This window comes from Labrus bergylta, chromosome 15, assembly GCF_963930695.1.
Source record: "Labrus bergylta chromosome 15, fLabBer1.1, whole genome shotgun sequence".
Lineage (NCBI taxonomy): Eukaryota > Metazoa > Chordata > Actinopteri > Labriformes > Labridae > Labrus > Labrus bergylta.
The window spans coordinates 19,917,517-19,935,636 of NC_089209.1; the positions used below are offsets into that span (position 1 = coordinate 19,917,517).

At 40.5% G+C, this 18,120-nt stretch overlaps 1 protein-coding gene across 2 annotated transcripts; it reads right to left on the reverse strand.

Annotated features, from left to right (window-relative positions):
• Positions 1-4,066: 4,066 nt before the first annotated feature.
• On the reverse strand, positions 4,067-17,702 carry clic5b (chloride intracellular channel 5b). Of its 2 annotated transcripts, none has more exons than XM_065963997.1 (6): positions 17,029-17,702; positions 8,849-8,958; positions 8,632-8,757; positions 7,603-7,709; positions 7,174-7,355; positions 4,067-5,542 (listed from the first exon to the last, which is right to left on the reverse strand). In XM_065963997.1, the coding sequence occupies exons 1-6, from the start codon at positions 17,584-17,586 to the stop codon at positions 5,378-5,380; spliced, it is 1,248 nt and encodes a 415-aa protein (XP_065820069.1). In that variant the 5' UTR covers positions 17,587-17,702; the 3' UTR covers positions 4,067-5,377. The 2 variants fall into 2 exon arrangements, with proteins under 2 accessions (XP_065820069.1, XP_065820070.1); XM_065963998.1 differs by lacking the exon at positions 17,029-17,702 and adding an exon at positions 12,871-13,153.
• Between the last annotated feature and the right edge of the window lie 418 nt (positions 17,703-18,120).

Below are 18,120 nucleotides of genomic sequence, written 5' to 3' on the forward strand. Positions count from 1 at the left end.
AACCCCCCTCTCTGCTCCAGGAGGAGTTCAAACTGAGTCAACAATAATTGTGTACTTTGGCGCACTCTAGTGGCTTTTATTTAACCATAGGGACCTGTGTGAGGGGCCCACCCATACGCTGTTCCATGCGGGCAGGCAGTCAGACTGGATGTGGCCAAACTGGTGCTTATTATGTTAGTCCTACTCCTAGTGAAGTTCCAACACCCCACGTTTTCCTCTCTGCAGACTCCAGCGTGTTCAACAGCTTTGGCCTTACAGATTGGGGATTGTAAACGATGACTTGTCTTTTGACCTGTAATAAAAGAAAATGATCAATTGACTGCAGACGAGCAGCAGCCCAGAACCTCACAGACATGTTTGGTTGTAAGAGAGCCTGGCGTCCTGCACCAGAATCCATTCATCACTAGATTAAAGCGTGCCTGTGTCTTCAGCTCTGGAAACATTCGATTCCTTGAAACCATTTGCAGCTAAGTGAAAGGGGAATCAGAGAAAAGTGCTTTCATGAAACATAGAAAGCCTACATTTAATGACATCTGCCAGTTCTGATTATGCAACCTGATACCAGTCACACTGTCAAGGGGGGAAAAAAGGAATTACTGTGAAAATGTGAGTGTCAGGACCATGGACAGCGACCAAACACACAAACAAAAGGCCTCTTTGTCCCGGGTCCCCACTTCATGTCAGTGTTTCAAATTATACACCATCTCAGCTGTCAAAAAATGGCAAACTGTTGCAGCACAACTGAGTGCACAGAACATAAGACAGGATAAACGTCCGCTTGGTGCCAAATATTCATGCAAAACAGGCCTTTTCCATAAGGTATCAGCCAGGCAATAAAATTTCAAAAATTTTGGCAGAGGCCCCATCTTTGCCTGAAACGGAGCATGAAGGAGCTCTATGTGCCCCTCCTGTCAGATGAAGGGCCGTTAAAACTTTATCAGGCAAGTGTTAATTGAGAACTAATGGACTGGTAATTCAGAGCAGTCAGAGATTTCCAGTTCACTGCTGAATGACGGACTACCATGGTGACATTTGGATCATGTTGGGGCTTTTTGGAAAATCCACCATGCCAGGCAGAAGTAAGGGGGGATGAAGGATGCCCGCCATCGTGTCTGGTTCTGCTTTAGACATTCATCCTCTCGGTCTCCAAGGATCATAAATCGTGTTAGAGGCAGGTTTTATGGTTTATGACTGGAAAATAAAATGCTGTGTGTTTCCTGCAGGCGAAGTGATGATTTACAACTCTGAATGATAAAGTGAGCGGCCGGCTGACAGTGCGGATGTGTGAGGGGTGCTGAGGATCCAGACATGTCCGACATGTGGATGTGAGTGTGGTTGTATAGTGAGTGTGGTCACCACAGGGTGGTTATATACATTGGAACATGACATAGAGGGGGAAAAAAAGCTCTGGCTCAGTAGAAAGTATCTTTACCTGACATCATCATCTCACATAATTAGCACAGTGTCCACATCCTTCTCCAGTGGCCATGGATTATTTCATGTGGTCCACAACTGGAACAGAAACCCTAACCAGTAAAAGCTAACCAAGAGCATAAATACCCCCAGGCCCTGCTGTCTGCAGACACGGCTACTCATTTTTACAACTCCTCTCCAAGAAGCCAATCAGATATGTTTATTGTTATCTTCTGCCTTAATTTGAGGCTGATTATTTAAATACTCAGAAATGTCTTGATCACCTGGCTCCGAGCTCAAACAGTCCACATTTCAGGACACGTCAGGCCTGTCCTGGCCTCCACAAGGCCCTGATCTAAGACAGGGGCCGATGTGTGCCAAGAACTCTCTCTGGTGAGGTCGTCAGTCTTACGCCGAAACCGCAGGCGCGCGCCAGGCGGATCAATAATCCCCATCAAGCTTCACCACAAGTCACTCAAAGCCTCCAAGGGCAGGCAAGCAGAGGAGGGTTGGGGGACCTGCTGAGAACTTGATACTCTGTTGGATGCTCTCTGTCTCACAGTGGAAGAGATGAGGACTCGTCTTCCACAGCTCTGTCTCTCTTTTAAACATGATCTCCTGTTATGACATACTTTCTGTCGACGTCGGCCCTCCACTGATTAGACACTTCCTTCTCAGGCCTGTAGGACCTCAGCCTTCACCTTCTCAAAGAGCTGATGTTGATGTCACACAGTCAGTGTCCAACATCAGGAAAGGGATAAGAAGTTGTAAATCAGGTGTATAGAGAAATGAAACCCTGCTTAAACGGTATTTGTCTCTTGTATATTTACTACATTTAAGATGCAAAGCTGAGCATCAATGTTCCTAAAAAAAAACATCCACAAAAAAACCTAATGTCAGTCGTCCAGGCTGTTAATTATTGTTATTTTTTAACACTACTACTCTTTGATGAAAAATGTATATAGGACATAAGACAGTATCATCAGCATAGAGGATTATCAGGAAGCCAAAAATATTTGTTTGCAATTAAATGCTGTTAGAGAAAAAATCCAAATGAACAAAAAAGGCATATTTCTAAAGAAATTAAGGGAATTTAGCAAAATAACTGTGAAATTTGTAGTTTCGTTTGCTGCGATCAATAAAAAAATAAGTTTCCTTGTGTTTTGAATTTTATGTATTCCAAAAATAAATCAACAAATAACTTCATGACCTCAATATAAATGCATACAAGATGGCAAGCATGGCTGTTGTTGGGTAATAACTGATGAGTTCTAATTACAGTTCAAGTCAAAAGAATTGAACACAAACAAATGTAATTTATGGCAACCTAAAATGATGTGTTGCTTGGACATTTGCTGTAAAATACCTTTTTTGGGAAGTAGACAGAATGTTTTCCATCAAGATGTTTCGAGGTGTGTTTAAGGATTCTGAAAATACCTTCAGTTCAGTGGACAGCTTTGTTAAACTTTGTTTTTAAACTTATAATGATAACAGATAAGAGGCACAAAGTTGGTTTAACTAAATCCATATGGAATCAGGATAAAATTCCCTTTTTGTTGTTTTCTTCCTCAGGAAGCTTTATTGTTGTTCATGTCCTTCAATTGTGTAAAAAACTGGTTTCTTGCTAAGGAAGCTGCGAGCTGCTGTGTGGATGGTGGGGTTTCTCCTCAGGCTGAAACATAAAGACCGGTCTCGTGGGTACAGTATGCAAGGTAAGCAGGTCTATGGCAGTATTTCTTAGACTATGGGTCTGCTCTTTAATTGGATCACAGGTCTGTTCCTGGTAGGTCCTCACACGTCAAACACACCAGTTTGTTTTAATCAGCTCAGGTCTCCGAGCAAGACTCAATTTAGACAATTTATGCCAGAGCTGAGAAGATTTACTGAACCTGGCTATAAAAGTGCACCGTGTGTAAGTCCCTGTCAGCCTATATGGACTCCCTGTGCTATGGTGGCCCAGCCAAGGCCAGGGACTGGTAGATCCACTGGGAGCGTAATAACAGATTAATGTGGCGTGCCAGGCCCCGTGACCAGACGTGTTTGACGTTAATGCTCCACTGTATATTATCCAGCCTGCAGAAATGTTGGATGTGAGCGATGGGATCCAAGGACAGGGATGTTTAGGTACTAATTACCAAACAGCAAGGCACAAGTCTCGCTCCATATTTCCTTACTCCTGTGGAAACACTCGGCAGGCTCCATTTATTTTCTTTGACTGTTGTTTCTGGCAAGGACGCGTCTCAGTAAACACCGCTCGCCCACCATTGTAAATCCGACAGGCGCAGATCTTTCAAGTTAGACTCCTTTGAGGAAAAATGGAGACAGATCGGATGGCGGCGCTCGGGTTTTCCGTCTTAATGAGAGAGTGGAGAAGAGGGATGGCGTTTGATCCCTGGCATGGAAGCCTCTATTTAAGCCTGTCAACGGTCATCACTCTCTCTCCTTCTTTCTCTCTCTCTGCTATGGATGGAGAAACAGACCTGCACCACTGGATTTGATCAACTCAGTCAGGCACACTTAACCCTTTTCAGGATCCGGCTTCCACCAGCACCTTTCCTGTCATTGATACCGCCTCCTCTACATGACAACCTCCAAAGTATCAATGTTGATTGATCACCTAGCAAGAAAAGAAAAGAAAAGGCAGAAGCCGATCTGTGAAAATATTATTTTATTTGTAGAGCCTTGCAATGAGCAAAGCTCTCAGTCATCATGCTCCAATTTCATATCACATGTTGTCCAAACCACACAAGAGCCTTATGGTTCTGCAAGGAAGTCTCGCTGAAGTTGCAGCCTGACACCACGCCAAAGACGATAAGCCCCGAGACTCATTTCCATCCTCCTCTCGCGCGGACAATGAAACTTTAGGACTCGAACTTTAGGCCGTGAATGTTTAGGACTCCTCAGAGCGGAGGAAATGTCTGTATGATGAAGGGCTGGAGGGCAGGGTTTCTGACCATTGTGGACCTGGCCTGGAAGACGCTTTTCATCGCAGCGCTAATGGATCTCCCTAATCAGGCCTGATTGGGGCTGCTAAATAAATACTCTCTCCATTCATAATATCATGTGTAACTCAAGACAAAATCAATACCTCGACTGAACACTAATAGCTAGAGGCAGAACAAATGGCTCGGCTCTGGCTGCAATACATTTTTCAGAATGAATCCATCAGTGGCATTGGCATGGACTTAAGACTCTTCTAAATAAAGGCACATAGTTGAGGCTTTTTCTCATATTTTAAAAAGTGGCTCCAATATCAGCTTTAAATATTGCAATTTAAGACAGATTTATGGATGCAAACAACTCAGATGCAAGCATTCTTCTAAACTATTAATGCCTTCACCGGGTCATTTTTGTTCTTTTAAACTCACATTACCAAGAATCTAAAGTCATTTAAAATCAATAGTTCATCAAATCAATCTTTAAAAAGCAGGAGTGAAACCCAAGAAATGTAGAGGCTCAAGGAAACAAAATGACTACAGCAACATCAACGGTAATGAATGACAATCATAATGAATGTGCAGATTTAAACAGTACTAAAAAGAGCAAACAATTACTGTAAATCATCAATCATAGATGAAGCGAGGTGTCTCCTCGGAGCCGAAGCTTAGCGGCAGACTAGACTTCTGTGGGCTCAGGGATAAATAAAGTGAACCGCCCTGACATCAGCAGCTAGTAAATGTTTGGCTGTGTGGAGCAGTGTGTGTATGAAAGAGAGCTTTGTGTAAGAAGGAATAAATATAGACGGACACAATCGTGTGTGAGTATAAGTTGAATCTGCTTTAAAGCTGTGAATTAAACATCTGACCTGACTATGACAGACAACACATTCTTGAAAGTGTCTGAAAATGCCCCTAAAGACGAAGAAGACTCAAAAGGACAGTTACATGTTTTTCTTTGAAGTGATGTTTTTTTTTTTTGTGTTGTTGTTCCTGTTTTGTTTTTTTAGCTCAGGTAAATTGGCGAGTTACTTGGCCAGTCTCCTTGCCACATCTTTGTAGGCCATCTCGATCTCGGCGTCAGCAGCACAGGTGTTGCTGAATTCATCATGTGTGTAGGCGCTCTTGAGATACCGCCACACGCCCGTCATGTTTGACGGGATGTCGAAGTTGCGGTACTTCTTAGCAACAACCTAGAAGAGAAAACAAAACAGTGGGACTGCAACAACTCTGAAGTTTAAAATCTAGAGATGAGATATCACACTGATATTCTTCTTATCAGGCTTACACTGGAACAACAAATGAATGTATGTTACTGGCGTGCTTGGAGTTTTCTCTGCTTCATGTTTAAGTGAGTATATTAGCTTGATGACCATTTCCAGAAAAAAGTTGAAGAACTTCAAGAAATGAAAATATGTATTAAGTAATTGAATGTTTATTTGTATCGGGACAAGTTTGAAGCAAGTAAACCGATGCCACACACTACAACATTTATAGCCTGAGATCATTTGAAATGATGAGTCTGAGCTGGTGAGTCTGATTCAAATCAACCTTTAGCAAACAACTTTGGCACTCGCTATAAAGTATGAAACTTTTAAATACTTTATATATAAATAACTTTGATAATTAAGATAAACAGCAGCTGAGGGAAACTAATGTGTTTCAACCATAGACTTTTATCAAGACAAATGTGGATGTGAAACCATTTATAAACAATTGTTGCCAAGTGCAAAACCTGCTCATATATAATCAAACAAAATTGGTGCAAAAATCAAATCTAAATGAAAAGTAAATAAAATTAAAATAAAAAAAATGCCCAAAACACTAAAAACAAACAAATGTATAAGACATAAGTTTGACTTGCAAGGAAAAATCTCCAGTAACAGAAATTTATCAAAAATAATTAGAATTAGTTTTCTGTCATTATGGGACTCATATTTTAAGGCAAATAAAACAAATGAATAGCCAACAATTCCAGACAATAGTCTACCAAAAACATCTTTCCTCCCTCAAATAAAGCTAAACAACAAGATTTCAAAGCCATTACCTGCTCTTTGAGGCTGCTAATGCTAACATAAGATTGCTCATTTCCATGTCTTGAAGTTAAAGCATCGCTAAGGCTTGTTAAGTCAGGGCTAATCAGAAGAAGATGAGACGGACATACGTTTTCTAAACTTGTCAAAGATCAGTGAGGGCGGGATAACAGGAGAAATATCAGTAATTCAACATTTAATAACATTTAATCCCTGAGGGAAATTCTGGTTTTACTTCTGTTATTGAGAGAAATGCTTCTCACACACATAGGCCTGAATCACACACATGTACAAACAGGACCTGTGGACATTAGTGGAGAGATGTCAGAGTGGGGCTGCTACACACTGCTATGCAGGGAGCGTGCCAAGCACCTCGACAGTACACAGAATGTGACCTGGCACCTCTCCAGCTACCAGTTCAACTTCCATATTTTGCTCCGCACTGGGACTTGAACCAGCGACACTTCTGTTTTCTAACCTAAGGCCTAACAGACTGAGCCACTGCCGTCACAAATATATACTGAAATGTGATGTATGAATTTGGATTTTACTTTCAAATAGCATTAATAAGGTCTACCCTGCTGTTCCCCTCTATCTTCTACTGTCTTTGTAAAAGCACCAGAAACAAAACGACCCACCACAAATCTTGATTTAAATTTCAAAATAAAAGCCTCAACAATCGTACTTGACATCTAAAATAATAAAGTCCCATTCTCATCTATTTTCAGTGGTTTAATTAAACAAATTGACATTCACATTCGTCCCTCAAGTAACCAACCCTTCCACTTTACCTTGACTATGTGCAGTTTCGGCAGCAAGTTACAGTCGGCCAGAGTCAGCTCGTTTCCATCCAGGAAACGCCGGTTTGACCCCTTTTCCTCCTCCATGCTGTCTGCATCAATCTCATCAGTCAGAGGACTGTTCAGGTAGTCGTCCAGCTTGCTCAGAGCTTTGGTCAAACCTTTCTCCAGGACTAAATACACAGAAGCACACAGCAAAAAAAGGAGACATAACTGTTACATAGTAAAAGTGACTTCTGACCTGTTACTTGATAACCTCACAAGGGGGCAGCACAGCAAAATACATGGGTGAAAGAAAGCCTTAAACACTGGACTCTGCTACTACCTAGTGGAGGAATTGAATAATGGCTTTTTCATCTTGTTCTGTGAGTGTGTGTGTGTGTGTGTCTGAGTGTAAATGGCACAAAACGAGCAGCCCACCAGCGTTGGCCTCTGGTTTGGTGTTCTTGATGTAGGCTGAGAACTTGGCGAAGATGTCGTTTCCAGCTGTGTTTGACTCTCTCTGCTTGGCGGCCAGTTTGGGATACCTGAGCAGACAGGGGGAGGGGGGTAGAGGCAGGAGACACAGTCAGAGACGCAGTCAGAGAAAAAAAGCATCTGGATAGCATTAACACCTGGACTGGAGCTCAGCTCAGACTGAAAACATGTTACAAGCTCACACTGAGTTGGCTGCCCGCCCCTTTAAGCTCTCTCACACTAAGGTCCATTTAGAATGTAAAAAACTTTGCAGGCAATAAAAGACTGATTTAGTTAATCTGACATTTTTCTCTGCAAACGCTCAAACTCAGGGCTTTTTTTTTTCATTTGGAGAATAGAAATATAATAAAATAACAAGCCTGATTTTTGAAAAAGACAAAGACATGGCTATGATCAGTGAAGAACATAAGCTAAGGCTTTTGTTTTTATATATTATTTGTGAAAAAAGGCCGAGATTCATATACATTAAGTTTACAACTGCCATTATCACCTGAGAGTAAAGCTATTGTGAGGAGTTTTTCAGCTGGTTATGAAACAGACTTAAAGATTCATACTCTTTTATGACCTACAAATGTAAACAAGACCTTCAGCATAAAGATGGACTATTTCTAAAAAGTTATTTTAAAGGATTGAAATAATGTTTCAGAGGAGGGAATTAAGAGCATGCTAGAAGCATACATTTGACTTTTTAAAGAAAGCCAGAGGAGATTCTTTTTAAAAAAACAAAAACACTTATTACACGAAGAGATAAGATACAGCTTGTGAATAAAAAAAATGTAATAAACTGAAAGTTCCTCACAGGAGCTTTTAATCTGTTGACATCAGTCTCCTCTAACAGTACATATTCACTTTTATTAGACTGATATTTTTCCTTTCAACAAGGTAAATAAACTGAGATAAAAGCAGTGTGTGCAGTCGGTGATATCAACTGTTACTGTAAACTATGTGTTGAAGAGTGTTCAATTGATTTACTTTGGAGGACAGAGCATTTCCTCCAGGAACTCCTCGATCTTGTTGATATCGGTCTTGACCTCTCCGTTGAAGGTCAGGAAAGGAGGGTGTGTCCCCGGGGCCAGGTTGTGCAGATCTGCTGGCTTTCTAAAGAGGCCACAGAGAAAGCATTAGGTCAGTGAGAAGCTAGTTGGTGACGTTTCAACCAAATCAGGAATGAAAGGAGTGTTTGTGTTACCTTTTGAGGTCAACGGTGGTGACGTTGAACACGACTCCTTTAAGCCAGAGGATCATGAAGAGACGTTGAGAGAAAGGACAGTTACCGATGCTCTCTCCATCGTTACCCGCCTGACAAAACAAGACGACAAAGTTTAGAGCGATAAGCAGAGAGATACGAATTAATCAGAGCAATAAAAAGTGATTTATATTGGTTATATAATGTACACAGGCAAGCACACACATTCAGCGGATGGACAACAGCATCAGCTAAAGCCAACAATAATCACTATTATCTTCCGAGTTATTTCTCATTGCAAAAAATTAAACATTGTTTGACAGTTCCAGACTCTCTCAGAGTTTGCTGCTTTGTTTAATTTACATTAAAGACATTAGATAACATCACTATTTGCTAATGGAAATTGTGGTGATGGTCATTTTTCACATTTCTTATGAATCAAAGAACAAACGCTTAACTGAGAAAATCATCATCAAATAAATAATAATGAAAATACTTCTATAGCTGTAGCCCTAAACATCATCTTAACCAGATTTGAGAATTAGACCCCACAAATCTTTTATGGATAAATACAGGAAATGTTCTTAATCCTAAGCAGGTAGTGTTTATTTAAGTCACATATTGGAAACATTCCAAGCAGGTAAATTCCACTGTAGAAACTTCAAGGATTGTTACACCCTAATCTACAATAGCATGGGATGCAGAGCATGGGATGTAAAGCTAACTCTAAAGTCATACTATGGCTACTATATAACAAGCTATGGCTAATAGGGTTCAGATCCTTAAGCACAGTGTAGAAAGGAGCACAGTCCTCAGCAGAGAAGCCAGAGCTCTGCACGCTCCAGATCTGCACTAAAGAAACCAGAAGAGGTTTCATGTCTCCCTCTATGTCTTGAATTTAAGCCAACCATCATAAAGAGGGAAATTCCCTCTACACACGAGACCAGCATTCTCAAGATTCAAGATGAACTTTATTGTGTCACAAAGTGAGACATTTGTCTTGGGCTCTTCACATATGCTGCAGCCATAAAAATAAAGATAAATTCTGCAGATGGAAAAAACTTTGGTCTCACTGTGGTGTCTCTGAGAGTCTTTTCTAGAAGTGTCACGGGTTGTAGAAATGTAAACACTCACAAATAAGTCCACTTCAAAGCACCCGGGAGGAACTTTCAGTTAGCGTCAAGTTTGGCGCCTCAAGTGGACAAAGCAGTACCTCTTATCGTTTTGGTGCAAGTACTGTTCCCTGACAAAATACAATCTTATCATGTTGTCTTTGAACAGAGAAACATATCTCTCATGATGAATCTTCATTTTGTATTTTTGTTGTTCTATTTCATTTACATTTTCTAACCAAATACTTAGATGACTTTGCAATATGATTGTAGTTGAGCCACCAGCGAGCTCCTCCAGATATAGTCAAAGTAGTAGTTTAGATGTCGATCACTACTGACACTAACAATCAGCAGCACTCCTGATAAATTCACTCTCTGTTGAGCTCGTGTGTCGGCATGTATGGACTCACAGCAGAGAGTCAGCTGTGACACCTGAGCCTCTGGTCCAGCTGAATTATAGATAGGGATTTCATCAGCTGGTTCACTGACCAGCAGGGCACTATGCAGGATCAGACCTGCAGATGTCCACTACACACACTGAAACAAGGGCAATGACCTCTGGGTCAGTTTGGATTTGACAGTGGAGATTTGGTTTGATTTATTAAACGCTTGATTCAACTAACAAACAGTGGGTGATGTTCACTACGTGCAACTTCATCAATATTACTGTACACACACCAATGCGAATAAGCTTTAATGATTTACTTGGATGCAGAACCAGCGATAAAGTCACAAGAAAAGATATTACAGAAAAGTGGGAAACATTTTGCATTAAGTTCCAGCTCCCCCAGTTCACTGCTGCCAGCAAAGACCAGAAAACAGAGCTGTCAGTCTAAAAGTAGCTGAGCCAACTGTATGAGTTCCAGCCATTGATGCTCAGTGCTGTCAGGCTGCCTGGGTGCATGTGATGCTTCTGTCTGTGCATTGTTACGGCCGGGCTCTGTAGCACAGCGGTAACACAATACAAACAGAGCCCGGTAATAATAGCCAATCAACATCTAGAACATGGAGGACAAAAGCTGTCGCACATAACTGGGCCTGTGGGCACAAGGAGCGAGCTGCTGAGTGATTTGAGGACGAGAGGGGTCCAATGTAGGCAATGTTACCTCATATGATCCATCACATACACATGTACTGTTTGTTTTCAAAGACGATACTTTAGAGAGTTCTTGCAGCTGATGAAGGGATTCTGTCTCAGTGTGAGTGGCTGTTCATCATGAGTCTGGTTCTGCACATGATTTCTGCCTCTTAAAAGGAAGTGTTTTCTTGCCACTGTAATGTTGCTAAGTGTTGTGTTCATTTGTATATATATATATATGTATATATATATATATATATATATATACATATATATATAGGGTTTTTTACCTGCTAAAAAGTGTCTCAAAAAATATTGATTGATAGTGGTGAAATGTAATGAAGAACCAGTACTTGAGTATTTTCTCTCAGTATCTGTACTTTACTTGAGTCTGTAGTAAATATCACATACTTTGAGACTTTAACTTTAACATATCTGACTTTCACTTCTACCAAAGTAATTTTCTGTTAAGATGTATGTACCTTAACACAAGTGTGGCTTTCAGGGACTTCATCCACCTTTGCTCGATACTGGTTATCATCAATCAGAATCAGAATCAGAAATGTCTGGGCGTTGCAATTGGTTCTATACAGAATATGAGCATAAAGATACAAATCCAAGCGCTAAGTTGTAAGACATGAGGGAGAAATATGCAGATGTCAGTTATATGTACAATACAATTAAAAAACAATATATTGCAAAAGAATATAGTTTGAAATATAACTGAATTTTTAGTATATATATATGTATATATAGAAATATGTTACAGTGTGTTTAAAAGAATGTGTGTATTATCAATTTTGTATTTGTCCCTCAATGTATTAAAAAGAGGTAAGATTCAACTTTGCATTCAACAAAATGCAACAATGTCCCAGATAGCTGGTGTGACAATGTTACACATACAGTGATAAAGTAAAAGTTGTGTCGTGCAAAATGTATAAACAGATCCTCAGCCATGATGGATACTTCTCTGTCCATTTAGGTCACATCTAATATGACAGCATAAGTGGGAAAACAGCTCAACATATTGAATGTTTGTGCATTACATGTTCTCATACATGTGCATTCGGCATTGAATCACTCAATAAATGTAACACAAACAAAAAGATAGAGCTCCAGGATTTTTGCTTCTTTTAATAAGAATTTGATCCACTACATCATATACTGATGTAAATAAAGCTTTAAAAGAGGGTATGAACATGTCAGTGAACTTTGGGTTACCTGGCCTACTGCAAGTTTCCTAGCAGCTAATTTGGTCACTGCATGTAGGCAGCACATCAGCAATAAGCGCTTCCATCTGATTGCACCTCACCTGCCTCAGGTATAACAGCGTGCCTCTAACAATTCCACAGGGCCTCCAGTGCAAGGTGAACAAAACAACACGGCTGTATCCACTGAGGCTGACACTTTTTCATTTTTTAACTATTCAAGGTTATATTTGGAGCATCTATTGATACAGGGACAAAAAAATAGTGCCACAAAAGAACAGCTGTAAGACTGATTTAATGGATTGTGAGAGAAAGGAGTTATCCCATAATGCACTGCTGAATTATATCTAAAAGTCAGGTTTTTAAAAAATGCATGGGTAATGCTGCCCTTGTGTTAGCCTCCCACCATCCACAAGCAGCTTCAGTATCACTGTCACAACAATCCCGGGTCAACATAGAGCACAGTATGCCAGTGCTGCTGTAACTCTACCTCTGCTATTGAGTTACATCAGCTTTCCACAACACACTGAAGCTACACTAAAATACACTGATAAACTGTATTTATTTTCCATTCCAACTTCAATTTATTAAGAAAATACTGCCACCATAGTTCTGTAACTGTCTTACCTTGACAAAAAGTTCAATTTCAGGGTCTCTGTCTTGACCGTTAGTGGACATGATGACTTGGTCTGGCTGTCAAACTGATCCTGTTTTGGAAACTAAAGTCCTTTTTCTATCTTGCAGGCCTACATCCTTCAAAAAAAGATGTAAAAACTGAAATATCTTCTTTGAGAGTTTCCTCTCTCTCCCTTCACAGTGTTCACCTTAAGAAATTGTTTCGCTGTCTAGTCCCTGATTCCACCTTTTTAGCTGTCTTGAAGGTTTTCTTCTCCCTTATCTGTGTCCTGCAGGTGAGGTTGAAAGTCAGTCCAGGTGGCAGGTAGACAGCCCTGTGCTCTGATTTGGACACAGATGGAGAGCAGAGTGAGCTCTCACTGACACAAAGTAGAAAACAGGTGTCAGTCAGTCTATAGCAGGGGGTGGAGCCGCATCACTCTCTCTCCCCTCAGACACACATCTCTACCACGACCTCCTCTCTTATCGGCCTCATATCTCTTCCCCTCCGACTTTCTTTTTCTTTTTTTCTTTTGCTGTTTGCTTTACAAGGTCAGAGACTTTTCAAGGCACATAAAAACTGTCAAAAATAAATTTGCTTTTAAAATATTCCAAAACTAAAATAACACCCAAAAACACGGGAGGATTTTTGTGTCAGTTGTCACTTTTTGGGTGCCTGAGCAGCAGCATTCATATTTAATCCTGGTTCACATGTTTGACTCAGTCAGGTTATATTTGATCACCAATGGGGCACCTAGAGAAGATTCCTCTGTGAATTATTCATGCTTGGCTTTGGGTTTTAGGCAGGAATTGGCGTTCACTTGTATAAAAAGGGCCGATGTAGGGCAACGAAAAGAGGTCTGAGTCTGACTGCAAAATATTCAGCTCACATGAAGAAATTCAGAGACATATACTTTTAGATTCTGGGAGCAAAGCATCATCGGTGGTTTTAAAACTCCGATGAAAACAGAGACAGGAGTAGAGGTTAGGCAGCCAGAGCTAGTTTTTTTTATCCATTTCTATTAATAGAGCAGCTCCCTCTCCTGGATGATGTACCAACATGCAGCACACACCAATTACCAGGCCACTATAGAAGAGTTCATTATCCCTTTTATATGAGGGCACGGAAATGTTGTACAGTTCCTAAATATGTAATCTTTGGTTTTGGTAAGTATCTTTGTAGAGCCTCAGTAAGCTTCACAGTCGTACATTATGGAAACCATACAGTAATATAGTCAGAGCCTAAAGTCTTTTCAGATTTAGATGTTATTAAATAACCATTTAGCTATAAAATTTGTCATCAATAAAAATAGACAACCTAATTTTGTACAATTTATTTAAAAAAAAACTTTCTTCATAATATATAAGATATTTAACAGGAAAAGACCTTAGAGGAGAGTGGATTTAAAACCAGATTAAAAGCACTCTCTTATCTGACATGTGAATACAAAGACACATCTAGCAGCCAGTTAGATTAGTTTAGTGAAAGACTCAAAACAGGGGTTCACAAAAACTTGTTTTTTCTCAACCAGGAACAAGTACGGTCCTGTAAAAGTATATTCTTTAGCTCCATATTTCGAAAGGCCGGTACACACCAAACTGACAGCAAAGAACAAGCTGTGATGACAATCGACTGCTGTCGTGTTTTGTGCTTCGCTGTCACGCCAAAAAGTCAAAAAAGTTTAAAAAGAAAGAAAACATCACTAACGCACAGTGAGTCAAAGTTCAATACTGATTTGTCTGTTCATGTGTTAATCAAACTCGGGGTTGGGAGTGTTGCTTAGCTTGACTAAGCCTTAACATACCAACAGAATCTGCTTCTTAAGGATAGGTAAGCTAGCTGTCATGCTGGAAAAGGAAGTCAGCGTCTCCCAAAGAGCTCCAGGAGAGTTACAGCTTCCTTCAAAAAGTACCAGGCGATGAATATGCTGCGTTTTGCACACACTAGTGTTTATTTTCAGTCGACAGGACATGTCGTATTGAAACGAGCAAACACAAATGGGTACAGGCTGGAAGTGAGCCAGTGACAATCAACTTAGATCGGCTGCTCAGGAGGACACATTTAACCAGTGAAGGACAACGATCTGGTAGACAAATGATTGCAAAACAGCTTTTCTTCAGAGGATTTCGAAATCCTTCCTGATCATGAAAACACTGAGGGTTACGAAGATGGCCTTGGTATCTTCTTGAGACAGAGGAAGCTTAAATCGCTGACTTGTTAAGCTAATCATTCACCTGAACATCAAACAGTAACCGACAAATCTTTTTCTTTACAGATGGAGCATACAGTTGTCAAATTCGACTGTCGATTTTCAATATAAGTCATGAAAATTATGATAAGGAAAGGAACTCCTAAGTTTTATCTTCAACATTATCGTAAGGTAGTATATCTAACAGTATTAGATTAAAAATAGCTTGTCTTGTGAAAATACATTTAGTGGTAGTAGTAATAGCCAATGTCCTTTATCACAGGGGAGGGGTTATGTAGGATTTTCTCCAACCCTCCTCCCTACTTTTATTGCCCAGCTCAGTTTATGGTTATAGCGATTGTTGAAGATTAAACTGTTGGGAAATCCATCCAAAGGTTGGATAGGATCCAGGGTGAGGTGGTATGCTGAAAAGGTGTTAAATATGGTGGGCTATTGTGGACTTCAGTCCAAGTTAATCATAATTGTGATATAACAACAACAAGATAGTCTATATCTATAGAATTTGTTCTATCTGCCATCAAGAATATGATTACAACAAAAGTGCAAGGCCACATTGTCCTAAACCCAGGAGGTTCCTTTGAAGACATTTCACATCATTCATTATTATTTTGATAGGAAGAATCCCGGGGGAAAAATCTTACCAATTGATATTCAACATGTTATTCTTATGCTAATGCTGTGTTCATAAAATAAATAACTGTTTAAAGACACAATTCTCCATTGTTGAATTTAGCAAAGCTAAAGGCTTAAGCTACTTTGAAATGAGCCACAGTCGTCCTCATCATTCCGGTCAGATTGTATTATTTACTTACTTCACCAATTTATACCTGACAATTGTATTTTCTGATACATTACAAAGACACAATCAAATTCACATTCATAGGCTAAAAACTCCTGCTGCCATTCCTCATTTAAAGTAAAAGGCCTTTCAATCTCTGTCTCCCAATCAGCAGTGTGACGCCTTCATGATAGCAGGTCTCACAGAGCAGCTCTATCTGACAAGCAGCAGAACACACAGACGGGTTTGTTCAGGCATGGAGTTCACCCCTGGTTTCTATGGCTGTACTGTAAACAAGTTAATGATTATATCAGATCACCTCCAGTTTAAAGTCACTGCTACAATGCCATTTACTACTGGAATCAATGCTTTGCCATGTTTAGTGCTCCGCCTATTATTAATCTCCGACTGCAGAATGTTACATCTATTCACCGATTCATTTTTACATTTTGTTAGGTTTCAACAGTGAACTGTGTGTCTAGGTGTTTCATATTTTTTTAAATTATAAATCTTCTAAATCTAATTTGTATTGTATGTTTCCTTATGCGTAATATTACCCATAAAAGGAAGCCATACAGTTATGTGTCTTAACTGTATAAATGAATGCAGCAAATGTAATTAAATCAGATCTGGGCCCTGAATGTAAAGTGCCTCGAGCACGTCATCATCAGTAGTGCTGGCAATGCTTGTTATCAACATCATAACCTCAGAGCACCATGTAGTTTTAAGCCAATGTTTTGGTTCAGATAGGCCTTCATCCACACAGAATTATATAATGATACATATTTGAAGAGTAGTTCTCAATATGTGTCCTTCTCTTTGATATTAAATAGGACTATGTAAGATATTCACAGATATTTACAGTTTAAACCCAAAATGTGTAGGCCTACTCTTGTAGGTTGAAACATCATTAGGTGGCATTTGATTAAGTTGGTATCATTTGTAACAAAGCCAAGCAACCAGTAGGGTTTGAAGACTGCCTAAACAGGATAAATACTTCAATGATTTTTTAGCAAATTTTGCCGCTGAGTTTATCACAACTAAAAGGGGAAGGAAACATAAATGCAGCTGTTTTGTCTTCAGCCTAGTGCTGAGGAGTGAGACTGAACTTACCTGATGCTTGCCATGGGTCTTGGGGTCAACCCTGCAAAGAAATAGAGCCTTAACCTTCAGGTCTCTTACCTTGACGAACAGGGAGATGTCAGGCTGGCTGGGGTCAGCAGGAGCAGCGCTGCTCTCATCCAGAGTCACATTTTCCAGAGTTTTCAGGCTGAAGTCGACAGTTTCCTCCACTTTATCCTCCGTCTGTATCGGTGAGTCGTCACATGGGTCTCCGGCAGAGGAAGAGGATGATGATGAGGCAGAGGAGCGCCTGGATCCGTCGTGCACCTCTCTGTTCACCTCCACCTCCACCACTGGCTCAGGTTCTGGCTCCGGCTCTACCTCAGCTTTCACCTCATCCACCACCTCTGCTTTAACTTCTTCTACCTCCTCTGCTTTCTCGTCCTCGTCCTCGCTGGAGGAAGAGGACGAGCTGCTGTGTTTGTCCTCGTCCCTGGTGTCCATGTAGTCCGGCGAGCCGCGCTCTACCTCTGCGCAGGCGGGCACATGCACCTCGCTGTACAGCTGCTCCTTGGCCTCACCTGAGATCTCAACTGAGTTATCATATATGGACTCACTGACCGGGCTGCCAGATCGATCACTACGTGCTTCATCCACCGTCTCATACACATTTTCCATGTTTGCTGGTGTTGATGTTTTTTTAGGCAGACCCGGGTTAAAAGTGAAGCAGGAGTGCTGAAGTGGTCTAAAGTGGTGGCTCACGGTCCGCCTGCCTCTGACTGACTGAGCGTCCGGGCAAATTCCAGCGATAACTCATTGAAAGACCTTTGATCCTAAAAGTTAACAAGTAATTTATGCAAAAAGTGAGACCTGAGCCTTCAAGGAGTGCTGACCATGTGAGGGACACAAATTAAGTATAATGAGTTGTATTTTCTTTTATATCATATTTTATTTTGTCCCACTCCCACACTGTGTTAAAGAAATGCTTTGATTTTTTTTTTCTACAATTCTACTTCTAAGTTTTTCAGAAAATGTTGCCTTTAAATCCAATTATTTTACTCAACTATACGTGGAACAGGGGTGTGTCCAGAGGGGTATCCACACTGTCCAGGGGTGGCATGGGCCCCACTTGAAATCTACTTCGCCGCCCCCAGGTGCCACCCCAAAAATCCTTAAATATGACTGGCTTTTAGCCTTAAAATCAACTATGTG